This window comes from Hesperophylax consimilis, chromosome 22, assembly GCF_061612785.1.
Source record: "Hesperophylax consimilis isolate HC1 chromosome 22, BYU_Hcon_1.0, whole genome shotgun sequence".
NCBI lineage: Eukaryota > Metazoa > Arthropoda > Insecta > Trichoptera > Limnephilidae > Hesperophylax > Hesperophylax consimilis.
In genome coordinates this window covers 2,937,373-2,963,073 of record NC_142857.1, presented here as the reverse complement: position 1 = coordinate 2,963,073, position 25,701 = coordinate 2,937,373, and the positions used below count along the sequence as shown (strand labels likewise).

General features: G+C 34.8%; 3 protein-coding genes across 3 annotated transcripts; 2 read left to right on the top strand and 1 right to left on the bottom strand.

The window, feature by feature from the left end:
- The first annotated feature begins 10,725 nt into the window (after nucleotides 1–10,725).
- LOC149412647 (uncharacterized) lies at nucleotides 10,726–12,874 on the top strand. Its single transcript, XM_089645034.1, has 2 exons — nucleotides 10,726–10,770; nucleotides 11,642–12,874. The coding sequence occupies exons 1-2, from the start codon at nucleotides 10,759–10,761 to the stop codon at nucleotides 12,506–12,508; spliced, it is 879 nt and encodes a 292-aa protein (XP_089501160.1). The 5' UTR covers nucleotides 10,726–10,758; the 3' UTR covers nucleotides 12,509–12,874.
- A 3,447-nt stretch (nucleotides 12,875–16,321) lies between these two features.
- On the bottom strand, nucleotides 16,322–17,329 carry LOC149412646 (uncharacterized). Its single transcript, XM_089645388.1, has one exon. It carries the CDS (start codon nucleotides 17,222–17,224, stop codon nucleotides 16,322–16,324), a length of 903 nt encoding a protein of 300 aa, XP_089501514.1. The 5' UTR covers nucleotides 17,225–17,329.
- A 6,101-nt stretch (nucleotides 17,330–23,430) lies between these two features.
- LOC149412645 (uncharacterized) lies at nucleotides 23,431–24,562 on the top strand. The gene is made up of 2 exons (XM_089645055.1): nucleotides 23,431–23,474; nucleotides 23,604–24,562. Exons 1-2 carry the CDS (start codon nucleotides 23,463–23,465, stop codon nucleotides 24,330–24,332), a joined length of 741 nt encoding a protein of 246 aa, XP_089501181.1. The 5' UTR covers nucleotides 23,431–23,462; the 3' UTR covers nucleotides 24,333–24,562.
- Nucleotides 24,563–25,701: the final 1,139 nt, after the last annotated feature.

Here is a 25,701-nt window from a genome sequence, read left to right as displayed (position 1 = left end):
GGTTGAGACTCTTGTGCGGTATAGAAAAAATATATGTATATATATTTATGTTTTATTTTTTTGACATCCAGAAACACACCAGACCTGACAACAAACTGTCTATTGATAGTGAGAAGTTTTAATGAATGTCTTGTTGCACCTTGTATACAAACGTACCTACTGGGCGCAGGCGTGCGACAATTTTTTTTACAACGATATCCTTAGTAAAAATGTATCATTTCATAACGCGCCAGTTCGCTCCATTGCAGAGGGCGGTCGGACATTTTTAGGTCGGGATATCAATTTACCGTCCACTGTAAACCATCTTACAAAAATGTCCACCCGCGCAAGGCGTTTTTTAGTTCTGAGTGCTAAGTGGCAACGTTGTAAATGAACTGAATGTTGCCAAATCTGGGGTTTTGCTTCACCAAGGACTCAAACAATACATAAAAATGTACAAATTCGCCAACGGCCATGTGGACGCAATACTATCGACGAAATGCGTGGACGCAGAACGGCCGTCGTTGTGTATACAAAATAATATCTACTCGTGATTGGTCACGAGGATACAATACCATCGACGCAGAACTTCTGTCGTTACGTATTCAATATAATAATATCTGTTTTTATATTTAACTTAATTAGTTCAACCTCAAATTGCAATATTTTAATTAATGAGTTAAACTTATTAATACCATTAAGTTCAATATAAAAATATATATATTTTTTTATTTCTTAACATCTTTAGTGTTACAATATTTACGACATAATATTAAATAATATTTAAATCACTTTTCTGATAAGTAAGATGCTTGTGCTTAGGAGAGGACAACAATATATTTTTACATATTTATATTGCAAATATTATTACAAAAACTCTTAATAGCCTTACAAGAAAATACAATAAAAGTAATAAAATGAATGATAAGCAGAAACATAATATGTGGAGTTTATTAAGTAGAATTGATTTGAAAGTACCTACACGGCACACACGCTCATGTAATCTAGTAAAATAAAAATGCTTGTCTTAGAAGAATATGTTCAACATATGTATAATAACATTCTCTCTGATTCTATCTTCAATGTAACCAAAATAAATATAAAAACTATATTAAAAATGTATTAAACGTGTACCAAACTGCATAAAATGTTATTATATTATGTAATGACATATATTATGTAGTATTACGTTATAATAATCTTCTGTTTTAATAATCTCCTGTTATAATAATCTCCAGTTAAAATAATCTCATGTTATAATAATCTCCCTCTTGAATAAAGTTATATTTTTTACAAAATGAAACAATACTATGTTACCACTTTATATTTATTTTATACAATATTTGGGTTCAATCCAAACCGGTCGACGAAATATAAATAAAAATAAAGTGGTTTAAAACAAAGTATTTGTTTCATTTTGTATAATGTCAAGCCACTAAGTGTTTGCTTTCTTCGATAAATTTAATATTTTTTAGTTCTTGTAAGTATAGTTTTTAAATTTTTACATACATAATAGAATAGAATATTGCGGAAATCTGCAATTGGTTTCTCAGTTAGGTAAATTACACGTGTATAAATGCCTCGGATAGTATTAAAAAATCTGGTTGTGGACATAATGTTAAATACATAGGTATACCAGAAGTTCGTCCATGTTTCAAATTATACTCCTTATGTTTAAGTGCAAGATTGTTAGTAGATTTATTATATTGTTCTAGATTTTAGTGCATTCGCTGTATGTTTCACATACGTATTCTTCTATATTTTGATTTTTTGTTGATTTAATTTAAGTTAAAGTTTTCATTGCATTTATGAAGGTGTGATAAAATATAAAGTTATAATTCTATAAATATATTAATAATAATCCTCACAATTTGTGTTACGATATTCTTGCTAGATTTCAATTCATATCTTGAGGATTTTATTTTATTCTAAAAGATTTATTTTATATTCAGATAATATTCGGGAACTTATAAATTGTTTGTTTTATTGACAACAATATTTAATTTAAAATAAAACAATAACTTTGTAAACACCACTTTTATTTTTTATACTTTGTGCCGACCGGGTTCCGCTCCCAAAAAAAACGCTTTTTCTTTTTAAAAAAACAACAACGGACGCAATACTACCAACGTAATGCGTAAACGCATCACGATCGTCGTTATGCATTAAAAACTACGCAGGATGCTTCTTAGTTCTTACTGTCAAGCGGCATCGTTGTAAATTAACCCAACGTTGCCAAATCTGATGATTTACTCAACCAAACGCTCAAATAATTTATAAAAATGTACTCGTGAATGGCCACGGGGACGCAGTACTATCGAAGTAATGCGTGGACGCAGCAAAATCGTCGTTATGCATTAAAAACCACGCAAGACGATTCTTAGTTCTGAGTATCAAGCGGCATCGTTGTAAATTAAACAAATGTTGCCAAATCTGATGATTTACTCAACCAAACGCTCAAATAATATTTAACAATGTACTCCGAATGGCCACGAGGACGCAGTACTATCGACGTAATGCGTAGACGCAGCAAGACCGTCGTTTTGTATTCATAATAATATTTCAACGTGATCGGCCAGGGGGACGCAATACTATCAAAGTAATGCGTGGATGCAGCATGACCGTCGTTGTATATTCAAAATAATATCTACTCGTGATCGTTCACTGGGACGCAATACTATCGACGTGATGCATGGAAGCATCATGATTGTCATTATGAGTTAAAAATAGTATATTCTCATGAGCAGCTACGGGGACGCAGTACTATCGACGTAATGCGTGGACGCAGCACGACCGTCGTTATGTATATAAAATAATATCTACTCGTAATCGGTCTCGGGGACGCAATACTAACGATGTAATGCGTAGACGCAGCACGATCGTCGTTATGTATCGAAAATTATATTACTTCGTGGACGCGGCAAGATCGTAGAAATGAATAAAAACATACACTGCTCGATATATACATCGTGTAGCGAACCTGTCGGCAAAATGTCAAACGTTAAATATTCGTTTCCAGACATTCTGAGACATTTTTTACTTCCACAAAAATTTTTGCCATACGATTCTACATGGGGTAAGCATCGTTCTGGCCAATTTTGAGGTCAAAACATTGTAGCGTCCGTATATCGGACGCTGTAAGTCGGTGGACGCTGCAATGCTATGGAGTTTTTAGGGGTCGGACGCAACAAATGTAGCGGGATATATATATATATATATATATATATATATATATATATATATATTTATATATTTATTATATATATATATATACTATGTACTACATGTATGTACATTTAATTAAAGTTTAACCTGCTTTTTTTCTTATAGTTTATCACTGTACTTTTTGTCAAATGGAAATTTAATTACTTAAAATTATTCTCGCTTCTTCTTAATCTTCTACATTCATACTTGAATTGTATAATTCATGAAATAAAATAAAAATACTGATTTAATTTTATCTTTCATTTTCATAATATTGTGTAAACAAAAACCAATCTAAAAACCATTCTATAAATTGTCATTTCAACACAGGTGTGTCACACCTAGTGAGATGGCAATACGTCATTATTGTTATAAATTTAATATTAAAATAATGAAATAAATAAAATAATAATAAATAAATGAGATACGGACTCGAATTAATGTCGTTTTTTAATAATGAAGTTCTTAACAGTAACTACATAGTTTACATTAGTGAATGGTAGAAAATGTCGGGGACGCCCGAGGAAGACACGAATCAAATAAGTATTTTAACGAATAGAAGTGAATGGTTGAAGAATTCAAGGATACCCGAGGAAGACATGGCACGATCAAGTGAATCAAATACTTACGAAAAAGTTGAGTTACTAAATCAGACCGGCTCAAGTATCGGGGATCCATAGAAGCCCGAGTAAATCAGGCCTCCAAGAAGTTGGGCGTCTTGTACAGGGCTAGGAGATTCTTCAACAGTGACCAGCTGCTGACCCTGTACAAGTCTCAAGTCCGCCCAACTATTGAATTCGGAAGCCACCTTTGGGCTGGTGCCCCAAAATACTTAATAAACCTGCTTGAATCTGTGCAAAAGAAGAGCGATCCGTCTGATCAATCCGTTGTTAACAGACCGATTGCCTTCTCTATGCATAGACGCAATGTAGGCATGCTGTGTCTGTTCTACGGGTATTTCAATGGACCCTGCTCCAAGGAGCTAGCAGCATTGATTCCTGATGCACCGGTGCACGTGCGCGATACTCAACGGACACGAGCTGAACACCCATTCACGGTTGACGTTGGCTTCATGAGAACTGGCCGTTTTTACGACTCGTTTTTGTGTAAGTCGGCTCGTATGTGGAACGAGCTACCGGCCTCTGTTTTTCCTCCCTCCTATAATCCGAGCCTCTTCAAGGCCCGTATTAACAAATCCCTTTCTACAGCCCCTACCTTATTCCGCCTCACAACGCCGCCCAACCGGGTGGTGACATAGTTCCCCTGTCTGTACACTGCACAGGCAGGGACGCTCTTGTGAGGTGTCACATAAAAAAAAAAAAATATTATTTCCACCTTAAAAGTGCATCCAATCAGGTACTCTAGAATTCACAACCTCAAAACTTTACCCTAAACCATTTATAAGTCCCCGAGCATCGCCGGTTACACGTCGGCTAGTCACGAATATAAATAAATATAATTCTTATTTTATCTTATAAATAAACTGTGAACTTATCTCAAAAATAAACAATGAATTTATCTTATAAATAAACTATGAATTTATCTCATAAATAAACTGTGAACTTATCTCATAAGTAAACCGTGAACTTATCTTACAAATAAAATATAATACACTTGACAAACTCCATTTTAAAACTTTCGATATGCCTTTATAACTTTTATATTTCGTCATGTGCACCTTTTATCGCTGTATTAATTTCAAAATTCTGTAAAACATCAATCTGGCGTAATAAAGGTTTTTAAATATAAACGTGCATTACAACAAACTGTTCATGTTTATTTTTATAAATATCAACCAACTTACTACACATTACTCTGTAATTAATTTAAGTTTTTATTTTGTACTCTTGTCATTATACAATTGTTGAACTATCATATTTCTGTGATAACTTGTATTTTACGGCACTTGACTTTTGAGTGCGATAAAGCGTTAAGTTTAAAGAATTCGACATTTTTGATGTTGTTTAGTCCAGAACGGTGTTTTTTTCAAAAATCTATTTTTTTGTATGAAGATTTTCAGGAATTTTCAGTTTGCCCGGGGCGCCGGACGGATTTTCTGAAAATCTTCATACAAAAGACGTTTTCTGCCATATTTTATAGTATTAGCACTCCAGTACATCCAAAAGTCAGGAGCCGCGTGTTTGTACCTGCTTGTATCGTTCATACTCAGTTTATTATGTAAGGGTACGTATACATTTGCGAACCGTACCACGAATTACGGGAAAGAAACGAATCAACTGCAAGCGGCGTTTCGCGCCATTTACGATTGATTCGTTTCTTTCCCATAAGTTGAGGTTCAGTTCGGCAGTTCATAACAGTGTATACATGTAAAAAGGCCTTCAAGGTATGAATAAATAATAAAAATAAATATGCCGAATAAATATTGATGTTGCCAGCATTCTTAACAAGTATAAAAAATTTAGATAAAAACTTTGACGGGCGGTAGTATAATAAAAAATAATGATGCCAATCAATACGGAAATGACGTACAAAAAAAGTAATGTGAATACCGAACAAAATACCGTACTGATCCAAAATGGGACTATGGCATCTGCAATTAGGGTAGGGTTGTGGAATGAGTGGGGTAAAGGAAGGTTGGAAATGTATTTATAAGGACGGAAAATTTTCTTATGTTTTTTCGTAGAACAAGAACAATTACCAACCAAAAGAGCATAAGGTAAAGCTAAAAAAATTTGCCGGATTCCTAATGAATCTGTTGATCTATTTTTTACTAGATCTAATTATGAATAATTAAATTGTGTAGAGTTAAGTTTAGAGTTAATACGCGACTCCACGCCTATATTTTCTCTTTTCTTTTTATTTCTTTCTTTCGTTTTTTTTTTTATTTTATAAATTTATTTCATTTATCCTACTTTCATTTTTTTAAATTACCTTTTATATTTTTCTTCGCATTTCCCTTATTTTATTAAAAATTAATTAAATTAGTACTACCTCGGAATAGGCTTAGCCTGGTAAAGTATATTTTTTAATATTTTAAAATATCGGTAATGATTTTTTTTTTAAGTTGGTGTTCAGTGTTTTAGTTCTACTAAATTGATTATTGTTTTATGATTATTTGGTAAGCTTTTAAATGCCATATGATTTAAATACTTGCATTGATTATCATCTACTTCTGTTTTGTTTTATTCTCTTAAGTCTTAACTGTATCTTTAAGACACTTCATGTAGTATCCCTTTATTTTCACCAAACTATTTCTAAGTAATATGTAACATTATGATGTAACTATTAACCTATTATGTATACATTACTGCCGCTATGGGAGAAACCACAGTATCTTCCCTGAGTCTTTCAAGGAAAATGATGTGTTTTTACTAATAAACGCATTATAACACTTTCCCATCACATACAAACACCTCAGAACGGGTTCTCCTAGTGAGGTGTTAAAAAATTAAGTAATCTGTAATAAAAAAAAATAAGAACATGAATTGTAAATGATTTGTATAATATTATAGTGTTACCTCACCTGAGATGTTTACGAGTGCCGCGAGCGGTAGAAGTTTAGTGCTGAGGTGGTCACATTTTGCTGATATGGTTTTGTTACGAATTAATTATATTATTGCCTTAAGAATATTTGAAAATATTCTTAATTGATTAATATAAAAAATACGTATCTACGTGAGCATTTGTGCGTGCCCGGCCAAGGTGGAATAAGTCAGTCCAGGTGGTTCTGATTAGTTAGATAAAATACAGATATGCAAAAATATAATTGTGAGGCGTGGTAAAGCAAATTTAGAAAAACTGTAGATGTGATGCAATCTGCCCCGGAACTGTTTATTAGATAGCTAATATTCTGCCAAGTGGTTCACTATATTTGGTGACTTAGCAGGAATGACATTTGGTGTTTATGAGGTAGGGTTTTTCAAATTTTGATGTTGGATGCGTCTGCCCAACAACCACCTGGCGGCCGTATCAGAAGATGTCGACTGAGATAGACACCTTTACCTTTCCAGCCGGACTCTCTTGACCCAACACCTTGTACCGGAGTAAGATGGATGGATTCTGAAAATACCCAGCAAACAGCATCCCAAATAGGGTGGAACACTTTTGTATGAAATTTTTTTTTTTTTCGAAATTCGAATTGGAATACCAGGGAAAAGTTGCTTTATGTAATTCTAAATAACAGTTCTCAATTTGGAACTTCTAGCTCGACATCTTGAGGTCCCGCCAGAGACTTGAAATTTTATTTTTTAAGTTTTTATAGACGTTTTGTATTAAACACCCTATAAACAAAATAATAAGTAAATATAATATGTTATGCATGAAATGATAAAATAAAAGTAGATTTTAATTAATAAAAACATTTATTTCAAAATTAAACACAGATTAAGAAAGTTATGTTGGTATGAATAAAATCATTTTTTATAGCAAAAAACCATTTTTAGGTTCAAACTTTGGCATGAGTGTTCGAGATGCTAATTTAGATTTTATGAATCCCTCTCGTCTTATCTTGTCGAATGCACTTAGAACTGCTTCTGTCACAACTTTTACAAATCTTTCCACAGCCTGGGTATGGCAAGTCAGTCTCATAAACTTCATCAATGTATCTTCTCCATTTTCAATAAGATCTTGTAACTGACCATCGGAAATATTCATCAGTATTGAGGGTTCGTATATATTTTGTTGCCAGTCAATCATGTCTATGTAAGAACATGCATTTAAGTTCACTTTTGGCACCTCAAAAATGCGCGAAACAGATTTTTTATTAACTTGACGAGCCTTTTAAATGCGTCTTGCAGCGAGTTCTCTAATGTGCTTACATGAATCTGTTATCATACTCAACAACAAGTTTTCTGGATGAGCGAAGTAACTGTTACAAATTATAACAGGGTCCACTATCACTAACAACTCGTTGGACAAATATCTTGTGCTGTTAATGAGCTTCCATAAATGATTTGAACCATCTTTGCAGGATGAATGTGTTTTGATAGTAAACCAGACAGGAGCGTATGATTATACGAAAAACGTTGCTAAAGTCACAAGATTTTGTTGTGGATTTTCTGCAGAAATATACAAATGCAGTATGCGATTAGCTCTTGTCAACCAGCGGGCATGGGGTAGTTTACCTGAGCTTCTCTTTAATAAATCCAGGAGACCAGGATCCATTTATGACAGCAGTAGTAATTTCTTGTAAATATTTCTGGTCTGTACTGAGATCTGTGGATATTTGTGGAGGTAGTTCACCTCCTATCTTCTCAAAGTTAGCCAACGGCAGCGTCTCGCATATCTCTAATGCTTTACCAATTTGACCTGCAAATGATTTAGGTCCTGCAGTAGGGCCATCCAAATAGGTAAACAAATGCCTCAATGGTAACTCATTGGAGTGTAAGAGACAAATTATCCATTGCAATGGTCGAGATTGTCTGTTTTCCCTGTATTTGTGTGTTTTTCCATCACAGCCAACAGCCATTAAACCATCTAGTGATATCTTTTCAGTCGTTTAAAATCTGTGGATAGCTCTTTCAATATTTCTTGCACTGCCCGATGTTGGAACCCCATACCCGACATAAACAGTACCTGGTTCTTTTATAATCGAAATATTTTCCTCTTGTATAATCACTCTAAGCCTCTTCGATCTTTTTAAAACAGTTTTAGCCGTCTTGTCTTTCCTTCCATCGAAATATAATGAAGGAATTTCTGTTACTCTTTCTTCGGTTAAAATTTGCTCGCGTCTCATTCTGCCTTATTGTTCTTAGTTTCATCCTATCTATTATGCCTCATTTCTTGTTTGAGAGTACGTAATCGTAAGCATTTTTTTACTATGGATAAGATCAGTTCTTCCTAAAGCCATTAGTCAGTTAGTGCGTTGGTCTTCTTAAAACATTTGTTCCTCTTTTGGAACTTTTTTTTCTCTCAAACAAGTACAGCTTACAAATTCTTGATATTTACTTGCAGCTATGTCAAAAATCTTTCTATTCTGTACTCTGAACTCTTCTAACTTTTCTTCCTTAAGTTTCTTCAAAGACTTTTTCAAATTATAACACTTCGAGTGATAACTTTTTAGTAACTGTAAGATTATTTTGTGTGTGACAATTGGAATCGAAGATTTTATCCACAATTCTTCAATTTTCGTTCAAACTACTACGGCAATTTCCAAATACGTAGGTTCTTTTGTTGTGTTATTCCTTACTTTTAAGTCTTGTCTTACCCATTCGTAGAATTTTATCACATTTTCATACGTAGGTAGGATATTCTCTTTCAACTCTGCACTTACACCAAATATCGGACATTTTAAATTTTGTCTTCTAGAAATCAGTTTAATTCACTTAAAAATCGTTTATCAATAAGTACTCGTGAATATAATTGACGCGCGACCTTTCACCTGAGACAATTATCGACAGTAGTTTAAACAAAATAACTGCATTTCGTAGATTGTCAGGTGCCGCTCTCCGCTTCGTCCCGCACTTTGCACCTCTGTTACAGCGCCAAAGTATATTAAAATAAAGAAATATTTGATTGCAATAGCTAGTTAACTATATTTGAATATGTTTTTAAATAAAATAAACATATTTTAATAAATTCTGTACTATTTTCTAGGCCGCGCAAATATCCCCTAAACTGTCGTTTTTGTAAATGTTCGATGTCTTGGCGGGGGCTCTTACCGTTGTCTGATATTTTTTATATTTTTAATTGAGGTAATTGATGGCAATTGGCAACTTAATACAACTATTCCAAATCAGAATTAGAAAAAAAAAAATTTCGTTCCGCCCTAATCCCAAAGACGACTTAAGCCCAAACAGAAAATGTCTTCCTAGGACCTGGCTGTGGAGTTAATGTAAGAGAATTCATTTCCATGCTAAGGTATATCAACAAACTTTAAAACCTGTTTAATATATTCCATACTGTTCTTCTTACAAAATAAATCTTGATAGAGTAATTTTTACTAATTGATACATTTTTAATTTTAAAAATTAGAAAAAATAATTTAACTAGTCAATTGCTTGGATATTTCTTTAAAACATTATGTAAAATTAATTAACTCTCAAATGTCTCATATTTTTAAATAGAATTGCAATATTTTAAATCATATTTATAAAAAAAAACAAATATCCACTTTCATATAAACTTAAAGATTTTAATTAGTTATACGAATTGGGGAAAAAAAACTTTTTATCGTTTCATGTAAAGTTTCCATTTTGTGGCTTGAATGGTTTTACCAAACCACAGTCAATATACATTCAATGATGATGAATCACAACTCTTTGCTGTGAAAAAATAAGGTTATATTATTTTTTGGAAAATGATTCCAACTGTGAATAGTGTATTCATCTTGAGGATATAAAAAACCGGTAAAAATACTGCAATTCTGACAAGAATATCGATAATTTTTCCACACTCAACTATTTAGAGAAGTATTTTTTTAGCCTTAGATAAAGATCGGTTATGCATAATTTTATTTCAAGTTCGAATTAAATAATGACAGAGTTGAACCTCCGATATTATCAACTGCCCCACTCCTTTTACTCAGGAAGCTTTCTGCTAGTATAAAACCTTGCGTTCTCTCCCCTCATGGCACAAGCAGTTTTCCTCTCAGAAAAGGCTAACCACACAATCAACATGAACGCTCTGGTGAGTTAATTATTTGAAAAAATTTCTTAACTTTTGAACACTACATGTATTCACGGTTTTTTTCGCTTCCATAGAAGTAACAGCCTAATGAATAAGTCGACGTAACAAACAACATAAATTGAAGGGCTCAGATTCGCCCAATTGAAATTATGAAATACAGCACGTATTATTTTATTTCCCATTGGCCTCAAACGACGCCGTCCCGGCGGGTCTGGTGTCGTCGGCTTAAAAACGAAAAAGAGATACATTATTGACATCTGTGTTTAAAATTTTAAATGCCAATCGCTCTGTAGATAATTAAGCATTCATTTCGTAGTAATTGGCAGGACTCCGTTGTGACAGTTTTTTCCTGATATTTACGATTGAAATTTTGTTATATTTCAGCGTCATTGAATTTTTTTTTAAATAGCGTGTGGTTCGGGAATTGACAAGCTTGTTCGTAAAATGCGTGGTGGGCGGCTAACATCAGCCCAAATTGAAATAAAATATATTATGGTCATAAGTATGATTAATGTAAAACTTTTCTTGATCCAATTATAAAAAAAAGAAAAAAAAATGGTTTTTATAAAAAAAATATTTTTATATCCTCGTTTAATCATATTATTATTATTTTTAAAAAAACTGCATATATTTTTTGCATACCTTAATTCAATGAACGAGTAAATTTAAAAAAATTGTTTCATGTTTAGTTTAAAAGTTATGTAAGATTTAGTACACCACTGCAGATTTAAAACTTCTGTACAAAACAATTCGGAGGCCAATGGGTTTACACAAACTAGTCATCTAAAATGTTATTATACCTTAAACTAAATAAAAAACGAAGGGGATTAAAAAAGAATACTGTCTAATTTGTTGATGTTAATTATTGCAGATTTTCGCATTCCTGTGCATGGGAGCCGTGGTCTCCGCTCACTACATCAGCAATGATGAGGGACAATGGAAGGGAGAGGGTCTGGCCGAAAGCCAGGACAATGGACAGTACGACCATGGATATGGTGCCTACAACGGTGCCTCCAACTACGCTGGAGCCTACTCCGGAGCTTACGCTCATGGAGCCGCCCCCATCGGAATCGACGGACGTGTTGTAGATACCCCCGAGGTAGCCCACGCTAAGGCCGCCCACTTTGCCGCCAAGGCTGCCGCCTCCAACGGAGCAGTCCTCGGAGCTTACTCTCCCCTGTCATACGTTGCTTCCCCTGCCGTCTACGGCGTTTACGCTTCCCCCGCTGTCTATGGAGCTTACGCTCATGGACTCGCTCCTCTGGCTCAGGATGGTGTTGTCGTAGATACCCCCGAGGTTGCCCACGCTAAGATCGCCCACAAGTCCGCTGTTGCTCGTCTGTCCAGCGGAGTTGCCGCCCCTGCCATCTATGGAGCTTATGCTTCCCCTGCCGTCTATGGAGCTTACGCTTCCCCTGCTGCCTATGGAGCTTATGCTTCTCCCGCTGTCTATGGAGCTTACGCTCATGGACTCGCTCCCCTGGCCCAAGATGGTGTTGTCGTAGATACCCCTGAGGTTGCCCACGCTAAGATCGCCCACAAGTCAGCTGTCGCTCGTCTGTCCAGTGGAGTTGCCGCCGCTGCCATCTATGGAGCTTACGCTTCCCCTGCCATCTATGGATCTTACGCCCATGGAGCCGCCCCTATCGGAATTGACGGACGCGTCGTAGACACCCCTGAGGTAGCTCACGCCAAGGCCGCCCATTTTGCCGCCGTGTCCCACGCTTCCCACTACTAAGTTTCGCCTTTCTTTGAAGACCCTGTGTTTATCTCCTTGGAGAAATCTGTGTTAATGTGATTCTAGTTTTTATTTTCATATACTGTTTCTTAAAAATTATAATGAAACTGAAATTGATCAATCATACATATCTTTATGTTGTCACCGTCACCTTCATCAATATATTGTTATGGTTTAATGAATTATTCTGTGTATTTGTCAATATCAATTCTATGTCATTGTGATTTTTACGTTATATTCACACAGCCAAATAAATAAATATATATTTATTAATAAGAGCTTATTTTTTCTTTCTTATCACTTAAAAAAAATTCATTCATCATCATCTGATGTCCAGCACAATGATATTTATTAGAAACAAGAAATTATTTTTAAGCTTACATAATATATTATACTATATCTTCGGTTAAATCTGCGCCCTTGAAGTGATATAACACGGAACAGGATTATAAAAAATACTGTGTTGAAATACTAAATTAAAAATTCATTATTAAAAACTGAACTGCCTCAGTAACAATCTTTTGAATTTATTTAGTGATAAATTAAAGGTGTCCATTGACTCTGCGTAATTATTTTCCTCCCTTAGTATTCTAGACAATGACAAATATGGTAGTTAGTCCCAGAATTTCAGTTTTTCTTCCCGACTTCTGTTTATTGTTATTTATTAGTATTACGTAGTGGAATACGAAAGCTTATCAATGCAAGTAATGCAGGACTACCAAAAGCATAATTTAGATTTTTTATCGTAATTCCAATTCAGTAATCATTAATAAATTTTTTTGTTATTGGTGCCCTTTTTTACTCATTTAAAGTACGCTCTGGCGTGTTTAAATCGCACTTTATGGAACGCGCGTTTTTTAAAGTTACCATGGCAACATCAACAAATCAACAAAATGTGAAGTCTAAATGTCAATTGTGTTTTTCATTTCCATGACAACAAGATATTGTGATGTCACATCACGAATTCATTAATAGTTCTTATTTCCAAATTTTTAATAATAATATCAATATTTATGTTTTCAAAGTGTACCAATAAAAAAATAGCGTAAAGTATTCGTGGATAACTGGTCTTTAAAACACTTGCTTTATTTCGAGCACTCGGCTACGCCGTCGTGCTCGAAAAATCGCGCGTGTTTTAAAGACCTGTTTATCCACTTATATTTTAATATACTAATTTAATTCTTGTAGACAAAATTAGTGATTATCAAACGAAAATATGAAAAATAAAAATTAATGAAATGTCTGGAACTTGATTCCAGGTTCCTATTTTATTTGAAAATCACAAATATTTTCTTCAATAATTATATAATATATTCAATTTGAATTTTTAGCCATTAGTTATTCCAAAAACAAACATTCATTATGGGGAACTTGCAAAAAAATTAATATAGGTATGTCGCATATTAAAATAAAAATAGAATTTATTTATCTAAGACTGTCTAGTCATGATTGCAATAATTTCAATTTATAGAACTCCATTTTCATTATAAGTTTTTTATATTATAATTCAAATTATAAAAACATTTTATTTATAAACAAGCTCTGCTCATGATTTTTACCTATGCCATTATTAATTTCTGAGTAAAATATCGGAAATCATTAATGGTCATTAATTATATACCCTTTGATGTTTCACCACTTGAATTTGGCTTGAGGCCGTTAAAGTAAGGTATTTCCAAACGAATAATTTTCCTGAGTCAGGATTTTAATTTTCACTGCATGATTTTTATATTAACTTAAATTTTTGTGTTCACTAATAATTGAACTCAGCTTAAATATAATATCTAGGAGCTCTCGCCACCCACATTTTTTGTTGTTCATTTATCAAACAAGATTTTAGATTATTTTTTTTATTTTGTTACAATATTTTACATTTCTTATTACAATTTAGTAATGTTGGCCTCTCTGGGTGGCTTACCCGTGCTGAGGCTGCATTTTATAGAACACAAAATATTCATAATACATTTATAGAAAATATATATATAATGTTGATGAAGAAAAAAAACATAAGATTAATATAAATTTAAACTAAAAATTTAGATTATAATTAAAGTAAAATAAATTTGAAATAAAATAAAATTTAAATAAAAAAGAAATAAAGTAAAAAATCGTTAAATTTATATTATATTTTGTGTGTTTGTGAGTGATGTGTGTTTTATGTTGGTTTGGGTAGGTTTTTTTTATTTTATGTTATGAAATTTTGGTAATATTGTCTCTTTTGTTCTTTAATCCATTTTGTAATTTTGTGTCTGAATTTATTTTTGTTTTTCTCAATTTTATTTTCAAGTGTTAGACTTTTGAAAGCTTTTATAGCATGGTATTGATAGTGTATTTGTCCAAAGCTTGTATTTACCGTCGAAGTCTAACTGGTCTGTTAGTAATATTTTGTGTACGTTGAAATTTGTTCTTTTGGTCAAAAATGTAGTTTAGTAGTGTTTTAACGTATAATTGGCGTATATCTAGTACGTTACAACTGTTGAATATTTGGTCTGTATTATTCAGTCTATGTTTTTTTAGTATTACCTTTAAAATCGTTTTCTGTGCAATTTCTAATGATTTGATATCCGAATTTGTTGCTTCTTCCCAAGCAATAATTCCATATTCTATAATTGATTGGCAAATTCTAAAATATTTATTTTTTATTCATGTTTCTTATATTTAGAAAAAATGTGTATTGTTTTGAGGAATTTATTTTTGAATTGTTTGATGTGAGGTATCCATCTAAGGTTATGGTCAATTACAATTCCTAAATATTGTATTTGTTTTGTTTTTTCTAGAGGAGGGCAATCGCAGAAAAAATATAAAAATTTATTAGTAATTATATTTTTATTAATCTACTTACTTTCTTAATTGTTGAAAAAATTATAATTATTTTAAAAAAATTTTAATGTGATAAATTATAAAGTATTGATTTCCATTAAAAAAATGAGACAGTTTTCTTTTACTATCTCTTCTTACGCTTTAAGTGTATTTAAAAAATCAGTTGTTCAACTCACTGATAAAAATTAAAGATTTTTAAGCCTCAATTTTTGATTGATTTAAAATGCGTGAGACGAAACGGTCAGAAGAAACAAAAACAACTCAAGTTTTAGATTAAAAAAAAACATTTATCTTATAATGCCTATTATCCAACCAGGAAACAGAAGTGTTTCACTGTCTACAGCGAGATGTTGCAAAATGTAAAACCATTTTATTTTGCTTCGTTTGTCCCTGGATTTTTTTCACAATTCGTTAGTCCAACAGCGATAATTTCAAGGAATCAACAAGCCGACGCCTTGTTAAATTTGCCTTGCCAATTTAAAAAAGCGGAAAGTTCGGCAACGTATCATTATTCAAATTGGTGTATAATAAAAAAACGCTTCTGCAATTCGAATCATTTAAATGATTTAAGGTTGCTATAATACACCGTTTCATTATTGTGCTAGCGAAATATGTATCGAATTAAGTGATTAATCACAATCGGAATATAAAAAAAAACGTTACAGTATAATATGACTAAGTACATATTATGAATAACTATTAAGTTATAAAAGTATGTTTGTGATGACATTATTAACCTTATCAGTCTTAACGTTATTTTTTGTGATAGCTCTTCCGCCTTCCATAAGTATCAGTGGATAATTTTGTTCATAATCAAAATATGTGTTGCAAGGGTATCGAGTTGATTTGTCCGGGTATAATAGTATAAACCTATTTTTAAAAGGAAACTTGAAGAATAAAAATCAAATATTTTCGGGTATGTGATATATATTTACATATTCATAACATTTTGGTATGTTTATAACTATTAAGAGTAATTAAGGAAGTAAAAAGTTAGTAGTGAGAAGCGTGGGACACGGCGGCGAAATGGGCGGCCTTGGCGTGAGCTACCTCAGGGGTGTCTACGACGCGTCCGTCAATTCCGATGGGGGCGGCTCCATAGGCGTAAGATCCATAGATGGCAGGGGAAGCATAAGCTCCATAGACGGAAGGGGAAGCATAAGCTCCATAGATGGCAGGGGCGGCAACCCCGCTGGACAGACGAGCGACAGCGGACTTGTGGGCGATCTTAGCGTGGGCGACCTCAGGAGTATCTACGACGACACCATCTTGGGCAAGGGGAGCGAGTCCATGAGCGTAAGCTCCATAGACAGCGGGATAAGCATAAGCTCCATAGGCAGCAGGGGAAGCGTAAGCTCCGTAGACGGCAGGGGAAGAGTAAGCTCCATACACGGCAGGGGAAGAGTAAGCTCCATACACGGCAGGGGCGGCGACTCCGCTGGACAAACGAGCGACAGCGGACTTGTGGGCGATCTTAGCGTGGGCAACCTCGGGGGTATCTACGACAACACCATCCTGGGCCAGGGGAGCGAGTCCATGAGCGTAAGCTCCATAGATGGCGGGAGAAGCGTAAGCTCCATATACGGCAGGGGAAGCGACGTATGACAGGGGAGAGTAAGCTCCGAGGACGGCTCCGTTGGAGGTGGCAGCCTTGGCAGCGTAGTGGGCGGCCTTAGCGTGGGCTACCTCAGGAGTGTCTACGACACGTCCATCAATTCCGATGGGGGCAGCTCCATGAGCGTAAGCTCCGGAGTAGGCTCCAGCGTAGTTGGAGGCACCGTTGTAGGCACCATATCCATGGTTGTACTGTCCATTGTCCTGGCTCTCGGCCAGACCCTCTCCCTTCCATTGTCCCTCATCATTACTGATGTAGTGAGCGGAGACCACGGCTCCCATGCACAGGAAAGCGAAGATCTGAAAAGAAATATCAATTAATGATTACATTCAACAGTCCTTTTTTGCGACCTTGGGTAACTAGGAATTCGAAATATTAATAATCTATTGTGCTAATTCTACTATTTACTAACTATTCTACTAGCTTGTAAAATTCAAACTCACTAGGGCGTTCATGTTGATTGTGTGGTGAGCCTTTTCTGAGAGGAAAACTGCTTGTGCCGTGAGGGGAGAGAACGCAAGGCTTTATACTAACAGAGAACTTGGATAAAGAAAGGAGTGGGGCAATCATGAAATTGATATCGGTTGTTCAACTCTATCATCATTACATTTGATCTTTTTTTTTTTTTTTTTTTTTTTATTAAGGAGAAAAAACAGATACAGATATCAATTGACAAAAATATATACGAAACATCAACTAGAGAATTCACCTGCATCCAAACTATTTCTCACGAATTAACTTAAACAGCAGAAAACATTTACAAATATTTTCACTTATAAATAGGGGAAAAATATATACATTAGAATATTATTTTACGAATAGAGATATGAAAGAAATGCGCAATATCCTTTTAAGAATTTACAAATTACACAGGCCTGCGACCAAATTGCTTTCTTTAAAATAATGGGTGATTCTTATGTATTTTAGTGCGCTGAGTTCAGAAATGCCCCCAGTTTTTTTCCAGCACGTAAGCGTTTTCCGCAAAATGCATTTTTCTTTTGCCTATCTTAAGGCCTACCTTAAGGCTTATATTTATGAATATGCCGAAAAAAGTTGTTTTTCCTATTCGGCTTTTTATAGTTTTATATCAGAAACTATGAAATATGATAAAAATTAGTATATTTAACAGTATTAGTTAAGATTTGGAACTTCACTCTCTTGGTACAGAAGCAGAGAAAAACAATTTGAGCCAAATTTTTCCCAAGATGACGAACTTGTATATTGTTCTGATTTTCCCAAGTTGATGTCAATGTTTAACATTCAACATGTGTCAGATGATTAGAGGCTTTTTATTGACTCATCAAAAAGAAGTTTAAAGGCAGTTTTGCTACACAACGGCAATAAATACGCTTCTGTACCAGTGGGGCACTCTGTGCATCTAAAAGAAAAGTATGACAACATGGCTTTTATACTTGATAAATTGAAATATAAGGAGTTTGGATGGCCTATCTGTGGTGATCTCAAAGTCATCTCTATGGTGCTTGGACAACAAGGTGGCTATACGAAATTCCCCTGTTTCCTATGTGAGTGGGATAGCCGGGCAAAAGCACAGCACTGGAGCAAAAAAGTGTGGCCAACGAGAACTTTGAAGGTTGAAGAAAAAAATGTTCACTTTGAGTCTTTGGTTGATCCCAAAAAAGTGCTTTTACCCCCACTTCACATCAAGCTTGGACTGATGAAGCAGTTTGTCAAGGCATTGCCAAAAGATGGCGAAACGTTCGAGTACCTTGAAAAGAAATTCCCGGGACTGTCTGAGGCAAAGTTAAAGGAGGGTGTTTTTGTTGGTCCGGACATTCGGAAACTAATGAAAGACAATCAGTTGTGATGGTGATGAAAGCTGAGAAAAAGACGTGGATATTATTTAAAGAAGTTGTGACTAAGTTTTTGGGGAACAATAAGGACCCGGATTATGAAGAAATTGTAAAAAAAATGTTGAAATGTTTTAAAACCTTAGGGTGCTCCATGAGCTTGAAACTTCACTTTTTGAACTCCCATTTGAATTATTTCCCAGAAAACCTTAGTGCCGAAAGTGAAGAACAGGGCGAGAGGTTCTACCAAGACATCAAAGAAATAGAACGGAGGTACCAAGGACGATGGGATGTGATGTGATAGGAGACTACTGTTGGATGCTCCATAGAGAACTTTCAGACCTCCCACACAAACGGAAAAGCTCAAAACGGAGTTTTGAGGGAAAAAAATGTAGATATTATAAAGAATTATAAATCCTTATTGTATATACATATTATTTTTATCAAATTGTATTTAAAAATGTAAATAAACCACTAGTAATATATATTTATTTTTCATTTCAAAATGCATTTTTACCTATATGTACTGCGGGTTTTGCATAACTTTCATTTCCATTTTGCGGAAAATCCCTACGTGCTGGAAAAAAACTGAGGGCATATTTGGACTCAGCGCACCAAAATACATACGATTCACCCATTACGGTGAAAAAAACTATCAAAAAGTGTCAATTTGCAGGCCTGTGTTATTTTTGAAAAAATTTAGAGGGTAAAACAAAAAAATATATATATAATATATAAATAGATAAACAATGTTAAACAGAAAGTAAAAAATATATAAATATATTTAAACGAAGTATGTCTAAGTTGTTTACTTTGAACTTTGTAGGAAAACAGTCTTCATTTTTCTACTAAAAGTAGTGCGTGTATCAAAAAATAAGTCAGAGTCCTTGAGGTTTTGATTCTGATTAAGTGATTCGCACATTCTTCTGATTGGATCCCTGACACCAGCATTTGTACGCGTCCTGCTAATGTGGAATAAGTCGTTAAGCCTTGTTACTCTGGGTGGTACTTTGAAGTTTATCAATTTCAGTAAGTCGGGACAGTCAATAACGTTGTTACAGATTTTATACAGAGTCATGAGATCAAGGTATGTTCGCCGGTTAGATAGAGTGGAGACGTTATAACTCGAGAGCATATTTATGTACCCACGTTTGGGTGCGCTCATTCTGTAATTGAGGCATCGCAGAAATTTCTTTTGAATATTTTCAATATTTTCTTTATAGATATCGTAAAGTGGATTCCATATGGAGGTGCAGTATTCAAGTTGAGAACGGACCAGAGTGTGGTAAAGAAGAAGATATGTTTCAGGTTTTCGAAATTCACGGCTGTTTCTGATGACAAATCCTAGCATGCTGTAAGCTTTATTCACAATATTATCTATGTGCGCATCGAAGTGGAGTTTGGAATCAAAAAGTACGCCTAGATCTCTTATACAGTAAACGCGCTCGAGTAAATAATTACCAATACAATAATTGTGTTTGATAGCGTTGTGATTTTTAGTAAAACTTATTTGTTTACATTTATTGTAACTTAGGTAAATTTTGTTGAAGTTTTGAAATAATATTAATCATAACTATTACTTGTTACATTATTATACTCAAAAATATACTGCAATTTTTTTGTGATGGAATTCCAATTTGCATTTCACAACATTGTATTATATTGCTTGATCGTCGTTTATTGGTATAAAATACTTTTTTATTACAAGTGTTTTCTGCCATCTTCCCTAATAGTTATTAATACGCCTGTCTATCCGTAAGGAAACACACCTTCCAAAAATGAAGATAATTAAATATTACGGTACGAAAACAGTATAACGGTACGAAAACAGTATTACGGTACGAAAACAGTATTACGGTACGAAAACTGTATTACGGTGCGAAAACAGTATTACGGTACGAAAACAGTATTACGGTACGAAAACAGTATTACGGTACGAAAACAGTATTACGGTACGAAAACAGTATTACGGTACGAAAACATTTTTGTGAATGATGAATAATTGGAGCAGACGGATAAGTTTGTGTGTTTAGGATGCATATTTACGAGAGATGGGAAGGCTGATAGAGATATATGCGAGTATATTTTTTTTAAAAGAAAGACAAAAATTCCCGGCTTACTAATATCATGACAATATTTGAAAATCTCCTACTAAAAGCTGTTTAAAGAAGTGAAGCTAGCAGCCCACAATGGAGTTCTGATACATACCCTCATGTATGGCAGTGAGGCATGGATATAGCTGAGGAAGGATGAAAGTAGACTGAATTCTGTAGAGATGAGATCCCCGAGGCGTATGTGTGGTAAGACCAAACATGATCGTGTGAGAAATGTGGAGATCCGCAAAGAATGCCCAGCTGATGTAGCGTAATGAGGAATATTAAGATTTGATTCTCAGATGGTTTGGGCACGTAGAGCAAATAACTGTAGAAAAGAGTGAATGGAGGATATACGAAGCAAATGCGAATGGTAGAAGAATCGGGGACGCCCGAAGAAGACATGACTCCATCAAGTGTATAAGATATTTGATATTTGGCCTTATAGAGTCTGAATAATAGAAGATTATAAATGAGAAGATGTATGAATGTAAATGAGGCAAGAAGTGTGTGCCAAGACCGAGTTGTTTGGCGGTCCGTCCTCTCTGCCTACTCCTGAGGGAAACGGTGTGATGGTTAGTTAGTTAGTTAGTGAGTTACAAAATTATAAATTTATTTCTCTTCTACTCTCCCGAACGCCGCTGGTTATCAGGCGCATCCGTTACCAACACCTGACAAACCCCACCTCATAAACGCGGGAACCCCTGCTAAGTCATCAAACCTAGTGAACCATTTGGGGCGACAAATGGCAGAGGTATTGCTTATAAATTAAATGGTTTCAAAATACCCAGACTGCCCCAACATTTAAAAAAAACTTGATTTCTAACATTTAAATTAAAAAACATGCAATGAAGAAATAAATAAAAATATCTAAAATATCTAAATACAGTTTTATAATGCTTTAAACAAATTTTTTATAAAACTATTTACAAGTTTTAAATCTTATATTTTCAATGAATCAAGAATGAGGTGGACACAAGTCAGCTAATTAAAAAAGAGGAAACTTTTTCAAAAAAATATTTAAATTTATAATTACTGTTTATACATTATTTAATTCACGCTTTCAATGATTGTACATGTATCCATTGCTATGGGTAAGATGTTCAGGAGTACAATAAAATGTGTATGGCACATAACAATAAACTAAGTATGAACGATATAAGCAGGTACAATAGAAATAATTATGAGCAATTATTAGTCGCCTGAAGTATCAATATAAATTTTTCATATCTCCCGAGTCAAAATAAATTCCGCCAACGGGAATTGGTACTAATACATGTTGCATCATTTGGCGGGTTCGAAATAAGCCGACATAGCTCAGTGGTTTCAGAACACCTGACCGGACATAAGAAGACACGGGTTTAATTCCCGTTGGCTGCATTGTATATTGATATTTCAAGCGACTAATTAATGCTTATAATTATTTGTTATCCTTTATGCTATGCATAAAACCTTGTCTTATAAACGGTTCCATGATAACTCAACACAGTGACAATTCAACGCACTTTTAAAAGTGATATAAAGTTATTGAAAACGATGAATAAATTTTTTTTTAACCTAACCTAACCTTACCTACTTAACCCAGTTAATAAAGTTTTTGTTTCATCACTTTCCATGATTTTATATAACTTTTTAAAGATGTGATGAATTCTTAGTGTGATGATTTATCCGGTCACCCTTATAAAAATAATTTTATCATTAAAAAATAATTAAAATGGTACAATATAGATTATCATAGAAAGTTCAATTGTACAAAGAAGTTTAATAATTGTATATAATAACAAGAGCCCAAACTTATAACTCAAAGATCTGTGAAAGTACTTATAGAGCAATGCGTAGTAACTAGTGGTGTAGATATTTATAAAATACCAACATGAACAGTTTTTTTTAAAGCATGTTTGTATTTAGCAAACATGTATTACATCAGATTGAATGATTTACAGAACAAAGCTAACTTAACACAGTGATCAATTATATTTCAAATGCTCTCTATTTAGTAATGCATGATATTATTTTATTTTTTAGATATACATAAAACAGCAATAAACTGAACTGCGATGTTTTAAGAATTCAACCCTTGAAGATTTCTCAATATGTGATTAATTTTAAAAGGTTATACAAAGAATTTGTTTAAAGAGAAAGTAATGCGATGAGAGCCCCGCAGACCGTAAGAAGTTCTCCCAACAAAACTGACATAAAAAACAATCGTATGAAAAACGCTGAATTGTTTAGGTACAACTCGTGTTTTCATAAAAATTGTTCAAAAATACTTTATGTAACGAACGTTATTAAAATATTAAATGTAACTCAATACATGTTAAATTATTAACTTGATTCACAGAGTATTGTTTGTTGACAGATAATGTTTTAAACCCAAATGCTTTCATAACAATTTTACCTAGAAGTATATTTTCAAAATAATTCTATAGAGAATGTCCGTATTGAGATTATGGCAATATTAAAATTGTTGCATGTGCCAAAAACCGTAGCGTATCCGTCACCGGACCGCGCCCCACTCCTCTATCTCCGGAAGCTTTCGGCTAGTATAAAGCCTTGCGTTCTCTCCCCTCATGGCACAAGCAGTTTTCCTCACAGAAAAGGCTCACCACACAATCAACATGAACGCTCTGGTAAGATATAAATTTTGAATTGAAAACCTTAGTTGAAATTGCGTGTTTTGAATTGTATTCAAAAAAATTAACAAGCTGGGGGATTAAATAAAAAAAATTTGACTAATTAGTTGATGTTAATTATTACAGATTTTCGCATTCCTGTGCATGGGAGCAGTGGTGTCCGCACACTACATCAGCAATGATGAGGGACAATGGAAGGGAGAGGGTCTGGCCGAGAGCCAGGAAAATGGACAGTACGACCATGGATATGGTGCCTACAACGGTGCCTCCAACTACGCTGGAGTCTACTCCGGAGCTTACGCTCATGGAGCCGCCCCCATCGGAATTGACGGACGTGTTGTAGACACCCCCGAGGTAGCCCACGCTAAGGCCGCCCACTTCGCTGCCAAGGCTGCCGCCTCCAACGGAGCAGTCCTCGGAGCTTACTCTCCCCTGTCCTATGTTGCTTCCCCTGCCGTCTATGGAGCATACGCTTCCCCCGCCATCTATGGAGCTTACGCTCATGGACTCGCTCCCCTGGCCCAGGATGGTGTTGTCGTAGATACCCCCGAGGTTGCCCACGCTAAGATCGCCCACAAGTCCGCCGTCGCTCGTCTGTCCAGTGGTGTTGCCGCCTCTACCGTCTATGGAGCTTACGCTTCCCCTGCTGCCTATGGAGCTTACGCTTCTCCCGCTGTCTATGGAGCTTACGCTTCCCCTGCCATCTATGGAGCTTACGCTTCCCCTGCCGTCTATGGATCTTACGCCCATGGAGCCGCCCCCATCGGAATTGACGGACGCGTCGTAGACACCCCTGAGGTAGCTCACGCCAAGGCCGCCCATTTCGCCGCTGTGTCTCACGCTTCCCACTACTAAGTTACCAACACCATTGTGATCCCAGTGTCTAATGTGATTGAAGTTGTAAATACAAAATAATTGGTGCAGTGCATAATTTAATGGATAAACTTGCATAATATTCTACCTAAACCATTTGACGCCTTTATTACACATTAAGGCTTCTTCTCTCGTTGTCAAGTTGCTTACCCATGATTTGTTTAGTACTTCTGCACCATTACCAAACCATTAATTATAATTGTTAAAAAATACTTTTATTGTTTTAATATCGCTGGCTCATATTTTCTAATGTACCTATTTTTAAGGTAAACCACTGGTTGGTAGTTCTCAGAAAGTCATGTCAACGGAAACAATTTTGGGAGATTAATTGAGAAAAAGTGTGATATTTCCTTCATTTTTGTAAATGAATGACAAAAATAACGAGAGTGCTTAAAATTCACTTTTTGAGACCTATGGAATCCTTAAAATTTACTCAAATGTCAAAAATGAGTGGGGCTTTTGTAGTAAAAGCTAGTTACTTACAGTTCATAAAATTTTCAAATTTTGATTTGTTATCCATTACTCCGGGAATTCTATAACTTAACAAACAACTTCTGCAAGGTGTGGCGCTACAATCGTATGTGTATTCCACGTGCATAAAATACGTGTTCGCTTAGCACAAAATTCAAAGGATATGGTGCTAATAAATAATAATAATAATAATATAATAATAAAAACGTTTATTTGACAATAATTTTTTACATGTTTGCATATAGTTTGTACACATACATTTAGATGATTAATAACATTCTCTTGTAATAATGTTATCTTCTACATCCTTGAAGGATTACAGAAGCACAAAAAAGTCCTTTAAATTCATTGCAATGTGCGATTATAGGATACGTCAAATTGTTACTGTTTTCTTGGCGAGCATTATAAGTGCACAAAGTCTGTAATACAAAACTCTTTTCATGAATGTTCTTCATTTTTAAAAAGTGTGTTGAATTGCGACTGTTCTGAGTTATCCTGTTACCCTCTTTTGTTACTGACAATTCGTGGTGAAAATAATTTAAATCTTTAAAAACTTTTTGGAAACTTTACCGGTGTCAACCACAATTTATTTATTGCCCATTACCGATGTCAGCCTACGGTGGCCAACTTCAGACGGTAATGTCGGGTTCACACGAAGACCGGACAAAACTGTGTTGTTCCAGCTCCGAACCCATTGTCCTAGAGTAAACAGTAGTTTGGAGGACAGGATAGTGAGTTAAGATATTGTGCCAGAGATAGACGAGTTATTTATATCTGCAGGATACTGTCTTACCCCCATAATCGCGCCCGGCCGCGTAGTCCACTAGTTAACGCGTCAATGGGACAATACAATACTTCTTTGTAGAAAAAATCTAATATT